The sequence below is a fragment of the Hyalella azteca genome, unplaced genomic scaffold, assembly GCF_000764305.2.
Source record: "Hyalella azteca isolate HAZT.00-mixed unplaced genomic scaffold, Hazt_2.0.2 contig11629, whole genome shotgun sequence".
NCBI lineage: Eukaryota > Metazoa > Arthropoda > Malacostraca > Amphipoda > Hyalellidae > Hyalella > Hyalella azteca.
In genome coordinates this window covers 569,830-589,456 of record NW_025941620.1, presented here as the reverse complement: position 1 = coordinate 589,456, position 19,627 = coordinate 569,830, and the positions used below count along the sequence as shown (strand labels likewise).

Sequence of the window (19,627 nt, the reverse complement as noted above, 5' to 3'; positions counted from 1 at the left end):
GTGTGTCCCTTGATGAGCTTTCCCCTCCACGACAACGTGAAGCAGCGCCTTTGCCCTCTCACCTCCCCTCTAATCGATGCCACGTATATAGCGTGCCACGTATATTGCGTGCCACGTATACATATAGCGTGCCATTTGCATGTCCGGTCCAGCTAATGACCTAAGTCACGGTCTGGTCGCGAACTGTGCTTACCATGTACAATGCAAGTGCATTAAAAAATAATATGCTTACAACATTAGAAATGGGGCCAGGTCTTTCCACTTAGACCAAGAATTTAGGCATGCGATTAATTATTCAGAACTAGACATGATATTCGCAATTGTATTTAAAAATTATAATGCTGGCGAATAAATTTTTTTCTAAGACTTTTGGAACATGAACGCATACGAACTATTCTTAGATTTAGTTACACTAGGATTGAATTTGGTGACATGTTCATTATGTAGAGGTTGAGCATTAGTGATATGTCCATAAGTAGTGGGTATGCATCAATGATATGATTTCAATTGATGCCATCGCTCTACGAAACATGAATTTAAACTAGACACAAAAATATCTAAGGCATGATACTCGGGCCTTTTAAAATAATTCATTTCAGACTTATTTTCCGATTTCATTATTTTGCGTCTGCATTTATATTATTTTTGGAAAACTAAGGAGCAGTTACGCAGCTGTCGCATGAGCAAATAAGACACTTATTTTTCTAAAAAAATCTATTTGATTTTGCTTTGCAGGAACTCTACACTTGATGCATGTCTGGTCGCAATTTCTTAATTTAAGTGATAAAACTATTGTAATTTCATGCATTCATACATATCACGAACGAATATAGAAAAAGTGCAAGAAAATATCTAGTAAGTTGCTCTAAAAAGAAAAATATTTGATATGGAAAATTTCACATTTATTTAATACCAGCTGTTCATGTAGTAATAACTGTTGACTCTACAATGAGATAATGACAATTGACACAACAGTGGGACAATAACTGTTAAAACAACAGTGAATAACGACTAGCTGTTGACTAATAAAAAAACAAGTATGGGTGCAGGTCGGTATGTATGAAGAAACTGTGCAATATCGACAACACTTTATTAAAACTAGGATGGCAGCAAACTGAACGAACATTATTTGAGCGGAATTTAATTGGGATAAACAAGGATAAACGAAGAAAATTTCAATGATCGCCCAAATCGGATGAAAATGTAACATTTCTCCGAAAATTTATTCAGCCTGAGGTAATCCCTCATCATGTAGCGAATACTAATAAACTTATTTGAAATTTTTAAATTTAAGGTTCCCATAATGGACTGAAGCAAAGTTGGGTTCCCGTTGCTTTACATTTGACGCTGGATCTTATAAAACTGAATACAAACTTATACGCGCATTGAAACATATGGAAGAGAATGAAGATCGTTGACAAAATGGATATCGTTGGAACAATTTCAAAGTGACTGCGAAAGCGATTGTGAAGGAAAAACTGCTGAGTGGACAATTAATGGACATCAGAGGGCTGGACTAGTCAAGCCCCTCATCAGAAGCAATTTCTAAATGCAACGGAACGGAACTTTTGTGTGGACTGGACAGCGGAGACCAGCTTGGAATGATGAGGCGATGCTGCTGTCGTCCTAAACATGAACCGATGGCAGAAAGCAGTCAGGAAACTTCAGCTCGTCAAGTGGGGTGAGTCGGGGAATATTTAGAACGACTGGGAAGGGGTGAGATGTTGGGAAAGGGTGAGTTGTTGGGAAGGGGTGAGTTGTTGGGAAGGGGTGAGTTGTTGGGAAGGGGTGAGTTGTTGGGAAGGGGTGAGTTGTGGGTTGAGCTATTGAGGTGTGCGAGTTGAGAATTTTGTTACACAAAGTAAGGGATTAATTAATGAAAGATTAGAGTATTATAAGAGTTGATTCATCAGGTGGCGAGGTGGAAATATTTCTAGCGATGGAGAAGAGGAGTGAGCTGTGGAAGTGCGTAAGTCCATAATTTTGTTAAACAAAGTAAGGGTTTAATTAACTAAGTCCACAATTTTGTTAAAAGGGCATCAACTCTTACAATACTGAAGTATTGTAAGAGTTGACTTTAGGCAGGTAAAATGGGCAGTGAATATTTCTAATGAGGGAGAATACGGTAAGTTGGGGAGGGGAACATGGAGGTGTGTAAATTAATTTTTTGAACAAAGTAAAGGCTTGATTCACTAAGGATTAGCAAGCTGAAGTATTATAAGAGTTGTCAGTTAAGTTGAGTTGGATATATTTCTGCCTAGGGTGAGTTGCGGTGAGTTGCTAGAGGTGCATAAGTTGATAATTTTGTTGACCAAAGTAAGTGATTAATTCACGAAGAATAGTAAGACTGGAGTATTATTACATAAATGTTTTCAAAGTGTCCCAGGAGCTAGTTCCTAATGTTTGACTCGTTTGAAAGGGAAATTGGTCTCTACTAATAAATTAGATTGAGCGATTGATGAGTATTGTTTGTTTACGGCGGGTTCAGAGTAATTGATGAAATTTGATAACATTTATGATCCTCATGATCGTTAAAATTATCGTTAAAGTAGTTTTCAACCATTTGTTACAGCCTTGATTGTAATACAAAATTATGTAAACCCGGAACTTCTCCACCATCTCAAATTGACCTGAGACGATAAATCGCGAAATAGAATTTTTGTGTGCAGATTTTTCGAGATTTTGAATTTTTTTATCCTTTATTCACTCTCTGAACGATCTGTCAGGTCAGGCGCGCTGACAGATTGGATATATGCTGCTTATGCTTGAAAAACTTTTAGCATGAACTTCTTTTTTGCGACTCTTGCTCCATTTGTCACTTTTTTTACATTTCCTCATTGAATTTGTTCACCAATGAAATTTTGGGCATTCTTTGCTTAGAAATGTACACGTTTGTTTACAAAAAATCATCCGTACTTTAAGTGGAGAAATAATATATTGTGTACGGTTCATTTAATAAACAAATCAATTTTACGATTGATGAGCATATATTACTGAAAGAAATTGATTGTTTGTATTGTTTCAAAAGTAGGCAAAAATGAATCTATAGGTAACATAAAAGAACTTTTCAATCATTGACATGCTGGAACAGAAATTGAAAACAACGGAACATCGTTTTTTTAATTGTACAGACAAGTCAATAGCCATTACTCATACGTCGCACAAAGGGCATCACAGTTCACCGAATATATGACCCCGAAATCGTATTTTCTCGGTTCAGAAAGCTCTTGCCCTGAATCAATGGCATGCGACACAAGCGATCGCACTATGGCAACGATCGAACTGCGCCTGCTGATGGTGTTGGTGAACAGTGCGACTCGGACAGATGTCGCAATTAATACAAAATAAAAATATATCAATAAAACTAATTCCCTGGTCTCCAATCAAACCTATTTAAAGGCATAGTTAAAACAACAATTCAATGTTTTGAAAGAACATCTGCCTTTAATTATGCATCAGCATAATTATATTGGAAATTTTCCTTTTAATTTTTAATATTAGACACGATAAAGTCATTGGGATCTTTTAATGGCTAATTTAGTGACAGTGTTTGGTCAAGATAAAGATGGCCATTCAGAAGATTTGAAATACGCGCGGTAAGGTTCCAGGAAATGAGTTTCGTGTGTCAATAAAGGTCAGAGGTTGATGAATATGAGCTCTGAAGTTCGCAGTAGCTACGCATATGTCCAAAGTTCAAATGATGTACGAGAATCGTAATTGCTGTTTTGAAGGAAGTAGGTGCAAAGTTCCAACAAAAACTTGAAACTTGCAAGATTATGCGGTGTTTTAAGTGCAGTTTTGAGGCTTAGTAAGTTTGAAAGATGCACCATAAATTATAAACGCTGTTTGAGAAATTACCGGTGCCGTACAAATGAGAACTGCAAAGAAGAGTGAACTATGAAGATCTTGTGAATGCAGCAAAGACTTACCGTTAGTGCGCAAAGTGAGGCAAGGAAGAACAAAATATGAAGATCTTGTGAGTGCAGTAAAGACTAACTGTGATGGCGCACAGTGAGGCAAGTAAGAGCAAAATATGAAGATCTTGTGAGGGCGGTAAAGACTAACTGTTAGCGCGCAAAGTGCGGCAAGAAAGGGCAAAATATGAAGATCTTGTGAGTGCAGTAAAGACTTACAGCGAGTGCGCAAGTTGCTGCAAGGAAGCGCAAACAGTCATTTTAATCGATGCACTGACCTCAAAAAGATATGACTTGGTCGCACGAGAAGCGCCGGTTTGGATAAAAGAGCCAGGGATTTGATCTTTTAACTATAAGCTAGGGAAGCGTCAATTTGATTATTTCGGATTTTAAAAACTTTCTATCAGACATCTTTATTTATTAAAAATTGTCATGGAAAGCAGGAATAAAGACATTCTGTATAGTTATTCTCATAATATAATTTAATTTTCATAATCATTTACATTTGTGAATATTTTCACGATTTATAGCTGTTAATGATAATATAGGGAATATAAATATGGGTTGTTAGGACTTTCTCTCATATCAACAGACTCAACTATATTCTGAGCCAATGAAATAATTTGAAATAATTATCAATTCTATTCATATTTTCACATTGAAAAAATGGAACAATTAAATATCTTAAATCGTTCAATCCATAGCTCGACACGGAGAAATAAATTGTTTCATTAAAGAACTTGGTACCTAAATGTTTTTTGACCGTGTTGATCGCAAATTAATAAAATACTTCTATTTACAAATTATAGTTAAGTGGAAGATGAGCACATCTAAACACGAAGTGGCGTCGGCTCCCGAGGCTGAATGCCTAGATTTGTTCACTAAATAAGTTAGTAATATTTTGTGAAGTGAGTATTAGTTACAAATTGTTTATTAATAAACAGGTTCGCAATCAGATGCAGGAATTTCACAAGAATGACAGCGCTTGCAAAAAAAATTATATTAAACTCAGTGAACGCTTTTGGAAATCATGGAATAATATATTGTCTTATCACCATTTGCACCATAACGACTTGAAATTATGGTGCAGGGTTTGTAAACTTGCGTAGTAATGACGAATTGCAAGTCCAATCCAAACTAAAGATTCATTCCCAAAATGGAAAACATAATGGATAATATTCTTTTTTGGTCTTTGCCGTTTGCATTTGCAAAAATTCTTACTAAGAAATGTTCTAAAATATTTCACTGACAGAAAACATCACTTCTCTTATAAATAAATATCGCTCGGATATAATAAATGTTGAAGCTAAACGTGAGGTTCACAGAAACCCGTCGGAATAAAACCCTGGTGTTGCAGATGCTGACTTCCTTCGTACGGGAACATTAAAATGAGCCCGATTTCTGGTATTCTGGTATTAAAATGAGCCCAAGTTCTGGTATTCATCGACACCTCAAAATCATAAGTGACTCGCCCAACCGTCCACCAAGCAGATGACCAGAGTAAGTGGCTCGGTCGTTATTTGATTGTAGTGAATGAGGGAGCCTTGATGTATATTATTTTCACTAATACATGAATATAAGAAGCCCGTATGTCTGATATAGTACTTAGTTAGAGCGCATGAACATCAAATAGCTTGCACGTATTATAATGTATGACTATAGGGTGCATATTACATGGTTTAATTACGCACAACCTAATGGCTTAAAAGGCTACTAAACCTGACACCAGTTCATGGATCAGTTATTTTCTACACGGATAACTAAGCCTGATACCAGTTCGGAGACTAATTTCAGGTTTTACAGTTAGACTATAAATGATAATTGGGATTTTATTCCCATTTTCAACAGGCATTTTTACCATTGCTTATTCCAGCGGCATGAGAAAAATTACTGTACATGTTCTCGTATTGCATAGTAATTGTTCTTAAAGAGAATTACTCTCAGATTATAGGAAATTCGATCTACCACATACGTACACGTAAACTGAAAATTCTCTCTTATAAGCGCTTATAGGTGAACTGATAAGCTTATCCGGGGGGAGAACATGAACTTTTAATGTAAAATTTTAATCCAGACTTCAATAAATATGACTTGAGAAAGTGTGAACAACTTCTTCTTGTTTTGAGAAAGTGTAATAGAAATTTTAGAAATATGTAGAGAAGCACCTGCACATTTTGCATACTCACTGCCAATTATTTTGTGTGTCTATTGATGTAATTTTCGTATTATTTCACAAATTTTTCAATGCACAATAATCTAGAGCTATAATCAGCGGAATTGTTTGGTGGCTGTTAGTGTTTGTTTAATCTGCTTTGCTGACAACTCATTGAAATTCAGTGATTTGCCCTCACCAGCATTTTGTCCCTTCCTATTTTCGACAACCAAGAAGGCGAAAATACTAAATAAATTACTGCTATAACTGGTGATTATTTTAACAATTAATTACATTATTAATTAAAATATACATAGACTCTCAATGCTATGGCAGTAGCAGAAATTTCGAAACCCTAGACTTAATCCATGCATTAAGCTTAATTTTGCAGGACTTCGAAATAAAAAATATCTGCAAAAAGCAAACCAGCCTACTTATAAAGTACACCTCAAATGAGTTACCGTTCCTTCGGTGCTCACAAATGAAACAAACAATCCTCGACGCAATCAACCAAGACAGCATATCAACGACCTCAACAGTGACGCAATTGTACGTCGAAGATTTGTTGAGAAATTAATTGCTGAATAAAATAAAAAAATTAATAAGAAATTCAGTATGATGTACACCATTGCCATTGAAAGAATTAAAAAATAAACATCGCAACAGAAGAAACCAACGGATATTGCAAAAAATGCCATAGCTGCGGAATGAACCAATTAAAAGAACTAAAAATACCATCAATATTCAAGTTTCCAGTATAAAAGACGGTCAATGCTATTGATGCTAAGGTATCCCTGAAGGTGGTCTGGCGACGGGATTGTTACAATAATAAATAACATGCGTTTAAAAAGTACTTTTTTAATACCACACTTCTAAAGAGACAGGTGTCTCCGATATTATAAATGTACATTGAATTTCTTATTTTATTTTTAAATATTAAAAAATAATTTTTCAGTTGCATTGTCTCCGACTTTACGCAAGAGTTCAAAATTTTAAATTAATTGGATAGGTATAAGTATGTTAAACATCGATTATAAAATTTGTAGCAGACAGACAAGAAGTGAAGTTAAAGAGAAGTGTGGTAAAAAGATATAATCGAAAATTTCACTGACCATCGATCCTGGAGCAGAAAGGGCTAGCAAGGATAAATGTAAGGATTTGCTCGCTTACAGCGCCAAATCATCAGGATATTACGTGGAGCCTGGCAACTGCCGGTTATACTTCACGGTAATGTCGACCCTCAAAGCCTGATCACTGACCACTCGAAGGCCGTTCATGGCCAAGGCCACAATTTGCACGGTAATGGAACCCGGAGCTTTTTAGAAGAAACACGAGCTTCATTGTCTCTTAAAATATACATATGTTCCGAAAAATACAGTTGCTCCTGCTTAGTTATTATTTTTTTTGTTAATGGATCGAGGACAATCTCAAGAAAAGTTTAAATTATTGTATTGTTACCTTACTGATTATATACTGTTTTGCATGATTGGTTTTAAATGCACAGATTGCAAATGAGTTGAATTGTAATGCATGTTATGTAGATTATTATATATATGAGTAAAATCAAGCTATAATTAGTACTAAACACTAACAATATCCAAAAAATTATTCTTGGTATGTATTCTGATATATTTAATTTGCAGTTTTTGGAATGCACAAATGTTACTTTCAATAAATATTTGCTATTATGAGACGATGAAAATCTTTTCTTAAAATTTTTGCGTGCCGGTGAATTTTTTATAATACCTGTACTTTTTTTATAATTTCCTTTTATTTTGCATACTGACAATTTTTCCTGAATTGATGTTTATGGAGGTGGTATTTTTTTATGAAAATGTTCCAGTAATGGTAACGTAGTCGCAAATTTTCTACGATTCCCAATGCAACTAAACAAATTCAACTGTAATTTATTACAGTAAAATAATTTTTCCTACATAAAAAATCCGAAAAAAATTCCCAAGTCGTAAAATAGACCAAACATTCACCTTTAAAACGCAGTTTCACCTCTGGTGAATTCAACTATTTCATAATAAAGACTGAGATCTTTATGTAAAAATGTAATTTAAAACATTAATTTTTTACTAAAATAATATGAATGCGAAGAATCCGCTAAACTTTTTGTTTTCTTTATTATTAGCAATGAGTTCAATATAAATTGAAACTAAATAAATACTGAGATCCCACATTTTTGGCACCTGCTAACCTATAGCAATGCATTAGCAACCAATTATTCAAATTTTAATTTCCTTGGAATAAAAGCACAATTATTCTATTTTTTTCATTAAATTAGACATTTTCTTGTGTACTCTACTGATACAGACGAACTCATGCTCCGCCCTGCTCGCTACGAGATCTGCTTCGATGCTCCCGGCGACGTGTATTTTGCAGAAGAAATGGTCACGGGACACGTGCTGCTCGAGATGAAACAGCCTGTCAACCTCAAGGGTATGTCGTCCACGCCGTACAGAGATTTATTTCTTCTTCTAACTCTATTACTGACAGTAATTTTTGTCATCTGTGCTGCTCGAGATGAAGGGTATATGTCATCCGCGCCATCCAGTGATTTATTTCTTGATCTAACTCCATTACTGACAGTAATTATTTGTCATCAGCGCTGACAATAACTCTGCTACTGATATTAGTTTCTTGTAACGATAACGGACTCGCGATAAAGACAGTAACGTCCTCTCATAACTGACTATATATAATATATATATAGTCAGTTATGTTAATATATATAACCTTAATATATATAACCTTTAATATATAAAATATATATAATATTTTATATATATAACCTTTAATGTACAAAGATATGTTGATAAATCCTTATGATTTTTCGAGAGGCTTTCACAAACTCATTAGTTCTTACTTATTAATCTAATTAGTAACATTTTTCAGAGCAAACATTCTACCATAGCTTGTATGAGAAACGTTATACTCATTTGTTGTAATGTGATTTGAATGTGATTTGAACAATTACCCTACGGTAATTACCTTACGATAATTGCAATTAGCCGTTTTAACCGTGAATATCTCAGAATATTTTCGGGATGCTTAAACTGAAATCTTTAAACGGAGAAGCAACTTGGTCTTGATAGTAACAAAAGTTGCCAACTAATTTCAACGTCAACTTGTAATTGCACGCATTTAAACAAATTATATTTCAATTCACCAGGGGTGAAACTGCGTTTCAAAGGTGAATGTTTGGTCCATTTTACGGAAAGTCCATTGATTCTAACTTCGGAGCGTCCGAGGAAGAGCAGTACATACAAGAAGAGGTGGAGTAAAGGTGCAAGCAAAGGACCAAGTTTAGAAGACGACGACATAGCAAGTGACCACAAACTAATGAGGCAGCTACGAACAAGGAAACCGAATGGGGTCTCACCATTGTTGACTTCTCCATACCGCGGATCCACGCATGAAAAAATCAAACTTCAAGCTTGCGGGTGAGTCCGATTAAAATGAAGGATCAATTTCTGTACTGAATAAAATTTTAAATCAATTTCTTTAATTCGTATTACTAGAATTAGAATACAAATAGTTTCAAATAATTTTTGATGCAAGCTTGCTACCTCTAGGTAATATATTGTTTGAATTGTCAAGTTTGGACCATTCCATTGCGTAAAATTTTGCTCAGGGATAATAATAATTGAGGTTGCAAATATCAACGCTCCGTACATGGTCTTTGCTTACCTAACTGGTGGAACAATTTACGGGTATCAGAATTCGCAGCCATGCGACACCGCCATCAATCGATCGCGAAGCAATGACCGGGAAAAGAAATACTTGTTTCAACCCGCCTGTCTATAGCATAAAACCCGAATTTACCTGATGGTTTGATATTGGATGGAAACTCAAATATTTTATTTAAATTTCTCAATTAGCGCGTTTCTCTTCCGTAATGCCTTACTTTTCTCCCATTGAATGTGCAATGCAATGAGCCGGTTATATCCCAACTCTATAGAGGTATCATAGAAACGAGTCTGAGTAGCCCTTGTATATATCCGGTGTGAGGTTTATGACACTGGATGTAAAAACATTCACAAATATATAATCTCATAGCAGATTTACTTAAGTTACTCAGTGCAGGTAACTCCTGCAATTTGAAAATCTAATTATCTCAAATCTCGTAATCCTTCCATCAAAATCCAGTTTATAATATTGAATCGAAACGAAGTCATTGAAGGGAAGCACAAGATTTACATTTGTCCAAACTTTGTTTGAGGTTTATAGTGTTTTTTTTCCAAATTTTTCTTGAATACATACATCACAAATAGTGGTAACCCGAATCTCTGTATCCGCATTTCGTCATCCCGAGCCTATAGTCACCCCGAACATCGAATTTCATCGCCACGATTACAGTCACCACGACTCGCGTCACCACTAATCGCTAGTCTAAAAAATATAATTTATATATAACATTCCTTTCCGTGTTTTGCTACGCCGTACTATTCCAGACTTAGAATAGAATTCCAGGTCTAGGTAATATGCCGTGGATATGCACCTGAATACCTCCTATATACAGTCAGAAGTTCAGGCTACAAAGACGCGAACAAACTTTACAAATATACAATCGATTCGCAACTACTCAATTGCAATTTCGATGATTCCGTAGAACCGCAAAATATTGCAATCAAATTACCGATTACTGCGCTAATTTGCATGCGACCAGAAACTTCTGACAGGTTATATATCAGTGCACGTTAGACCTCTAATTTTACCCGACCACAGCCCCATCTGACAACAACTCTTGGCTGCAATTTTTACCCGTGCATTAAAAAGCAATGCCCCTGTCGCTATAATTTAATAAATACTATAAGAATATGTGATTAGTTTCATCGTTATATATTATATTATTTATTATTATTTATTAGTTTAAAATTTTCTTAGAAATATCGCTGAAAGCCTGTTGAAATCACATTTGCAGAGCATATTGCAGCAGATTAATCACAAATCATCCAAACCTTTTTACCTCTCTAAGAGAATGCACCAATTTGATAGAATAGGCTTGTAGTTAGAACCTGTCTAAGTTTAACCCTGGTATTGATCGGCTTAATATGAACTGGATTAAAGTTTACTTTTGATGCACACGGAAGCTCATGAATACTATAAGAGCAAGCCAGCCTGACGCCGACCTCCGCCTTATCAACACAGCGTCGCGCGGCAACCGGCAAATGCTTCATTTATATATTAAAGCTTCTTAATGTTATGTGTTGACAACTTCTGTGTCAGCTATCGGTGCCACAGGTTTCATAATTAGCCACCAAATTTTATTATTTTTTCTTAACAGGGCGTTTTCTCATTCCCTATCGTTTTCCAGTTTCATTGAATTCATTTCATAAATTTCTCCAGCTCACGTATTTTATAATTTTACTTGCAAAACTCATTAATTATTGTAATTAATTTCTCAAACTGCGTAAATTTGACCGTAAAAAGTATTTTCATGTTTTTGAGAAGACAATTTAAAATTGACATATATTTCATTGCTACGAGATCAGGTTCGAAAGAGGAAAATGTTGGGATAAACTTAGTCTCGGAAACTTCGTAGGCAACAGAGTTCATTTTTCAGTAGGCAACTTAGTAGGGAACAGAGTTCACGGCCTCATTAGAAGATTTTTTAATTTCTTTGGTAATCTACATATGTAGTCAAAGAGCCTTTTGTTCGGAGCAACTTTTTCGCACCCTATCGACCGTTCGTGACGGAAACTAATCTACGGATTTGGCTACCAAGATTAAATTGAGGTTTTGCGTTAAGTGGATGGCATCGAGACTTCAAATTAAATACTCATTAAAGCCAAGTATATGAAGTCAGCTGAGCTTCAAAATGGTTACAAAAATGTTTAAATGAGAAAATGTATACATTTATCGAACAGATATACTCCAGGGATTCATATGTTTATTTCCGAAAAAGGCATTGTTCGTCTCCAAGATACGTTTGCAAGTTCAACGTAGCTCCACATTTCGAAATGCAGATAGGAAAAGATCAAATTTCAAAATGTATTGTGAAAATAATATTAATATTAGAACGAATATAAAAATAAATGATAGTAACTAAGATTTGCCGATTCACAGGTCCCTAATTGTATCCTCTTTTAATTTGATAAATTAACTTCACTATTTCACATAAATCTTGAGCGGGAAAATACTATGAACAATAAAATTATAGGTTTTAAATAATCTTGAATAGTTTCTTCATGGACGCGTATTACCTCAGGTCTGAGTAACTATTGACTCGGTTTTGTTTGCGTGTTGGCTTAGATTTGGTTACGCAGCTACTTCATTTGAGTGCGCTCTATTAAAGGCATAAATAGTATATTTAACATACCAATGCCAATTCGTGTATAAATCAAAAACCGTTCCACTGTAGACACTCTATAGATTCCCACAGTTCATGTACAACTTCACTCACGTTTGCCTGTATTGCGGGATCGGCCACGGACAAATTAGAGAACTGCTTTAGTATCTTTATTGGCGCTAATGCCGCGGCCTTGTCAGCTGCATAAACTGTTGACCTCGCTGGCCACTGCTGCTGCGGCTGACAGTGTAGACTGTAGAGCATGACGCGGGGGAGTTACAGAGTTACAGCTGACAGTAACGAGAAAAATATTACATGTGCAGCTGAAGGCGATGAATTGGCGAAACGGAATTATTAAATTTGAATTAGAAAAATTTATGTTTTTATACTATGGTACATTGAAATTAGATTCTCACTGAAATATCAGAAGAATTTCCTACCTGCGCTCGAGTGTGTAGGAATACGTGATACATATTTCTATCTCCAGGGTCATGAATGGCAAAATAAACAAGGGCTACGTTCCTGACAGTGCCGAGACAACCTCTACGGAAACTGATTGGACCAGAGACCGACGTAACGGGGGTACGGTACAGACACCTCCTGACAAGTCACCTCCCCACCACCAGACGAAACTTCGAGAGGGACCATCTCCTCAGAACAGCGAGAGCCATGATCCTCACAACGAGTTTTCGCCCCGCCACCGGACGAATCTTCGAAAGGAGCCCTCTCCTCCCAGTACCGAGGATCCTCATAGAGAGCCTTCACAGAGTAACACAGACGATCCTCACGAAGAGGCAATTTCACCAATCGAGGAAAACGTCCACGATGAGTCTTCCCAACGTGAAGGTGTTAAACTCATCCCATCAGAAAACTCAGAACCTACGAGCATTGCTTTCAGTTTTCGGAGCGCTAGTACGATGGAAAGAAGAAAACGATTCACCAAAGTTCCAATAAAAAGTGCAGTTTATTCTGCGAAGAATCTAGAGGGTAAGGAAGAATGCAATTCAAGAAAACGTTTGAGCAGTCGAAGAAGAGAGACAAGAGGAGAGGGTACTGAAGGCAGTCAAGAAGCTGTTCATAAGTCAGATGATGTAAATAAACAAATAGACAATCATGCAGTAGAAAATAACGAAGGAAGTAAAATAGTAGTTGGTTCTGGTGGCTTTTCCAGAACTGCGAAGTCCTTGAGTACTTCTAGCACTCCATCCGAAAAGTCCCAAGCATCCCTGAGACAAAGCAATGAGGCTTCCTCTTTGGAATCAGATCTTGAGCCGGACGATTCCAAACCGGTTTTCACGATCGACAGAGTAATTTCCTACGGTCAGAATTTCGTTAAACCTTACTTAGCTCCCGGACGCAATGTAAAGAAAGACTCAACTTTCAGCAGTAAAAAAAGCAACAGAAGAAAAGGGGAGTTCGGACGCCCGAAGTCGAGTTGCAGCGTCGTGAGAGAGAACACGTTGCGGGGACCTACGTATCACTACAGAGCCATTGAAACATATTTCGACTGTGAATTTTATATTTACGGACACAAATATCAAAGTGAGCTTTTTAATATCATGAGAACAACTTTCTGATGCAACGATAGCACTGTCTGAACCTTCTCTAGATAATGGTTGATAATTCTGTCCACCTTATTTCTGTAGATCTTGAAAAAATCTCGTATTAAGGCATACTTTACTAATTTGGCAACAATCAATACTCGTATTTCAGAGGCTGAAAATGAGATGCTGGCGCCTGGAGTTTACCAATTTCCTTTTGCCTTCAACCTACCGCCCAACTTGCCTCCCAGTTTCGCCAGCGAAAAAGGAGTCATACGGTACGTCGTGGCAGCCATCTTAGACCGACCTGCAGCAGCCAATTTAGTCAGAAGGAAGGCGTTCAATATATTATCAATACTCGACCTCAACATGGACTCTCATGCATCTGTGAGTATAGTGCATCTTGAACGAAAAATCCTATCACCAAATTTCTAAATTTGTGTTGTGGTGTGATGTAACAAATGAGTGATTTGTTGTAGAGTGATGTAACGAAAGCGCATTTTTAGCATTATATTTTCTAGTTGCTCATTGATATTATCAAGATTTTTCACTGTAGCTGCGTAAAAAACTTCTTCGCTCAAACAGAACTCAGCAAAACCCTAAGTCGCAGCAAAATTGTAAATCCATGTTTTTACGCGACTCTGTATACATCAAATGCTTTCAATTATCCTCGTCTTGCAGAGTAGCATAAGTCGCAGCAAAATCGTAAATCCCTGTGGGTTGTTTTGCCACTCCGGACCCATAACGTTATCAGTGCGTATCCCCAAAAGTGGTTACGTGTCAGGCGAGAAGATCCTGGTCAGTGCCGAGGCCGACAACATATCGGGTCGCAGCACCAAACGCACCAGGCTCATGCTACTGCAGGTCAGGTCTAAATTTTAGACGTGTCGGCATTGAAGAAATAGGCCCATGGCCGGTTGCCGATTCTTGACTTTTTCGTGACTTGATTTACAAGGGATCCGGCCTTTGGAACCCGATCTTTCCATAACTGACGATTGATAGAGAAAGCTGCTGGACTTATTGCCTGGTCCTTAGGTGCTTGGCATTTTAAGACTGAACATTGGCTATGCTCCTGCATAGCTTCGCCTAGTCCAGGTTCTTGAAGGCGTTCGGTTATTTATACGCTAAAAAGAGCATTGAGCATTCTATATCAATATAACGAGAACTAAAGTTAAAGGTCTCCAATTTTGTTACTTCTTTAATCAAGCATGAATCGGACAACTGATCGCACCATGAAAATCATTCCGGATTTTCATACTGCTGATTGGTTGATAACTTAGGACAGAAGTTAGAACTGAGTACTGACAATAAAATTTTATCTTCACAAGCGAAGTGTACCTATTAGCTTAATCTTGCTGCTTTTCATGTGAAAAATTTCATGCTTTCTTACATGAAATCTTGAGATCCAGTCGTTGATCTCCCACAGAAAATATACCTCTGTTGAAGATTTGAGTCTGTGACAATTTTGCCTATAGACTTTCAGCATGACTGTTCATACCATAGTTTACCATCAAAAAATATTTTTTTGAGATTCTTACAGAAAACTATTTCTTTTACAGACTTTCGAAAAACCAGCACGCATATCCTGTGCAGTACCGAGAGATATTAAGACTATAGCAAATAAATTCTTGCTAAGATATTAATTGTGTAATATACACCCAATCGTGCAATTAATTTAAGTCCTGCATGCTTGGAACCATCCCAAAATACATAGTATTATTTAAACAGCTGTGGGCGCAACTACTGACAGTCAGCGCAACTGCGCAAGTGCGCAACTGCTCAAGACTGGCCCAATTAAAAAAATATTGCGAAGTTGTACTGACCAATAAATCAAATTATTTATCGCAAACAAACTTCAACATCGGGAACTGCATATTATTATTCTGATCAAGACAAAAATAATTTCTTTGTGTGAATAGTTTTCAAAATAAATGGCCTTCATCACATTAATGATCACCATTTACGTCGCAGGTTATCACGTACATCATGCCTAACAAGATCAAGACTCACGTTGAACGACGCATCGTTAAGGAGATCGTTAGGGGAATGATACCCCCGGGGGAGAGCGATATCTGGGAAAAGGTTGCCCTTCACGTGCCTCCTCTCGCACCCGCCAACCTCCACATCAGTGGACGGCTCATGAGAGTGGACTACTGCGTTGAGGTTCGAGAGTAGAAGGCGAATTATATCGTAACTCTAGATTTTGTAAAAGGTTTGTAACAACATCTATTCAGGAGCTGCAGTTTTTAACAGAAAATGTTGGTAATTTATGCGTGATTTAGGTTGAGTAACCTAGTCAAGATACAGTGGTTCCCATTTCCCAATGTAGGAGGTACCGCCCCATGGGGGCAGTGGAAAAATCTGGGGGAGGGGGGCGGCGGTAATTTCAAATTGCAGCATACCAAATATCAAGAAAGATATGTTTGTTTCCATATGTGTCTGTGTGGGGGGCACTACGCATCCAATGGGGAGCCAAAGTGGCGCCATCCTGCAAAAGTTTGGGAACCACTGGACCCAAGAACAACCGCGAAGTCAACGCTCGGGTACAGCAAATTTGGAAAATATCTCTAGTTCAGATTTCAGACTAAAAGACTAGCTAAAATATTTCAATGGACGTTTCAGAACGGAGTAACTGTCATGATTCGGTATCTGTCTGCCAAGAGCCAGCCAGCGTCAAGCAGGTTCTTCCAGCAGGCCCATATTGCGGCCATATTTAATGGATCTCATTCTTAAACTAAAGTATTGTTAGGTCAATAACTGTGAAGTGAATTACAGGGCCTAAAGAAGTCGAGATTTTACTGCCGGGCTGTAACGCAGGTGGTATACACTCACTAAACAGAATTACTTATTTTGAAACCTCCAAGACGTGCAGATGACTTATACGAGGGCTGAGAAATACGCACGGGACAGAGATTTTATATTAGAATCGTAGTGCATCACGTAGTACATCATAAGGGAACCAGAAAATCAAAAACGTTTGAGTATCGTTTCGCAATTTCAAACTTCCAAACTCTTAGATTATGCGTAGAGACGTGTGACAGCGAAGCAAGTCTGATGTCAGAGTAAAATCGAGTAATAATTACTAAACTTATTAAAATCATGGAGAATTTCCATATCACTTAATCTTCTCGTTCGGTCAAGTGACACACATGTAGAATATTGTCATTTTTCAAACTTTCTTCTACCAAATATTTTGATTCCACACACAAATTAGTTCCTTGATAGAGAATTAAAATGAGATAAAAAACGTCTTGCCAAAATATTAATCGTTGAATAATCACCTCCCAGATGGTGCTGGAGCTGCACCAACCCTGGAAGCCACTGAGGGTGAGCTTGCCAATCAAGCTGGGGTCTGTGCCGCTCACGGCGAACTTCGCAGACTTCTTACCTCCGCCACCGGCCGCTAAGCAGCCTTCGCTTCCTAAGATAACCTACAAAAACTTACGTGGGCGAATTATTTGTGTTAATCATTCGTAAAAAAATATCCTGGGTGTTCGATCATCTATACTCTATAGTACAACAACCAAAGTAAACGATCACTACTTGTTAGCCAGCATTATATATATTGCATTAACCAAAATCGTGTCTTTAACACGAGAACACGTTGTTGTCTCTTGTCTGATCCTTTAGTTTATATCATAACACTGGCTGTTCACATTGTAAATCTGTGCTGGCATCATAACACTGGCTGTTCAATTTGTAACTCTGTGCCAACATCATAACACTGACTTTTAGTGTTATAATTTGCTGTTCTAACCCGCAGTACTGTTAACATTTGCTGTTCTACCCGCAGCTTTGTTCTCGTACGCGGAGTGCTTCTTCGGGCGCGAGTCTTTGGAGGGTCAATACGAGCGCCTGACCGGCGAAGTCGAAGACCTCGGCCCCCAGTTCGAGTCTGTGCATCCATTCGCTCCGTCATTTGTGACGTATAAATTTGGATCCATGGCCAACTCCAACACCAAATCTGAAGAACATTATGAACTAAGACCCAACGAACGAGTTTCAGGAAACGGATTGAGAAGCATGGGTTCGAAAGAATCCCAAGCTTCTAATGACAGCGAGATGTCCGTCCAGCTAGACTCGAAAAAAGAAATGGAGATGAGCGCCATCATGATGATGAATTCTCAGAGCATGAAAAGCAGGACTGAGTGGCTCAATAACCGACAGGCTGGGGGGATGGAAAACAAGACCCACAATCTCAATCACGGGAAAACTCACGATCCGTTGGACAATGCGACACGTGAAGAAGAACCAGCCATCCTGGACGACTATGATTTCGATAAAGATGAATCACGTGATGAAGAGTCTGATCCAAGCTCCACAATGCCTAAACAACGCTGGAATATAGTTACTTCTACTAAATTCGCGGCAATGAAAATCATTAGCAATGGTAAATTTGATTCCCCACAAGACTTCATCACCGATGATGCCAGCCTTGCAACGCCGTGATCGAGTGTCACCATGCTGAGACGTCAACTTAATTAGAGCTGGAATACGGACAAGCATTTATGTATGGTCTCTTATAGACGAACTTGTATTGCTCTTCAATTGCAAGATTTCTCAAGTAATTGACATTCTAAATGTTTCTTGATAACTGCTTAAAGAATTTATCTTTGTACGGAAGAATTTTTCATCGATCTTGTATAGACTGCATCGAATTAAGAAGATAAATACGTTTATTTCCTTCTCTAAATATCGATTAATTTAGAGCAAGCTGTTTATACTATACAAAAATTTGAAGTTATGAAAAAATAAGAGTTGTAGTTTTAAGTTTTATCGTGATTTCCATTAAAAAAACGATGTGCACATGAGGTGGAAATTAACATTTGTCAGAATTCGCTTAATTTGATGCCTCTGTGAGCGTCCTGAGAGCATTGCTATCGCCAGGGTTTTTAATTCATAATCGATTTCAGTCTAATACAAAATGGTCGAACTTTCTTTGAGAATTTGGGTCAATTGGTGTGTATGATAAACATACCTATCATAAGTGCAAATGTTCCTACAAAGTTAGCCCGGAAATGAGACAACTGCCATCTTCCTCCGCGCCTGTACTTTTTAGCGCGCGTGTACAGACTGGATTCGGCAGATTTAAGATCTCTTAGTAAGGAACAATAAGGCTACCGTACACGGGGCAAGTTTTAACCGCTAGTAGACCTGGGCCCATACTTTCAAAAAATGTTAAGAGATCGTAAGTCCAGCAGCCAATCATTGACAGCCACGCAAGCAAAATCCACCAATCATAGACAAGAAAATAGAGCGTAAGTATACTTACGTTCACTTGGCGAGTTTTGAAAGTATGGCCCCTGGCTAGCATTGGCCGGGAATAATTCCCGCGTTAATTGCCTTGTGTAGAATCTTGCTCGCTGCGCAGGGGCGCGTATCTCGAGTGACTGCGTCTAAAAAATATTTTTTTTTGAGGCCGGTGAGCGAGAATGTTTGTTAGGTGACCAACTATGAACGGTTGGTCACGTGAACGGCCAAGCATGAAGATAGCTAAGATTCATGTTATAAAGTAACAGTTCACTTGTTCCTAATTTTGTGCACAATTTAATACCACACCAGATCTGGTGTGGTATTAAATCATTATTCATTATTTATTTCATTATTTGAATTATTATTTATTTCATTATTTGAAATAAATTTCAATTAAACAGTGTGCATTGTACACTGCACATTGTAAACTGTACAGGCTCCTTTTGATAGGGACCCGCGCTACCGAATT

General features: G+C 37.6%; 1 protein-coding gene across 1 annotated transcript; it reads left to right on the top strand.

Annotated features, from left to right (window-relative positions):
• Window positions 1-740: 740 nt before the first annotated feature.
• Window positions 741-19,102, top strand: LOC108676457. The gene is made up of 9 exons (XM_018164529.2): window positions 741-1,681; window positions 8,386-8,511; window positions 9,245-9,515; window positions 12,852-13,906; window positions 14,078-14,292; window positions 14,587-14,769; window positions 15,877-16,068; window positions 17,194-17,350; window positions 17,699-19,102. The coding sequence occupies exons 1-9, from the start codon at window positions 1,633-1,635 to the stop codon at window positions 18,352-18,354; spliced, it is 2,904 nt and encodes a 967-aa protein (XP_018020018.1). The 5' UTR covers window positions 741-1,632; the 3' UTR covers window positions 18,355-19,102.
• Window positions 19,103-19,627: the final 525 nt, after the last annotated feature.

Excerpts from the sequence above, each read along its gene's own strand:
- LOC108676457 (XM_018164529.2), top strand. The coding sequence starts at position 1,633 with ATGAACCGATGGCAGAAAGCAGTCAGGAAACTTCAGCTCGTCAAGTGG. Across the intron at positions 9,516-12,851 it reads ATCAAACTTCAAGCTTGCGG|GGTCATGAATGGCAAAATAA; the intron begins GTGAGTCCGATT and ends TTCTATCTCCAG. Across the intron at positions 16,069-17,193 it reads GAGTGGACTACTGCGTTGAG|ATGGTGCTGGAGCTGCACCA; the intron begins GTTCGAGAGTAG and ends ATCACCTCCCAG.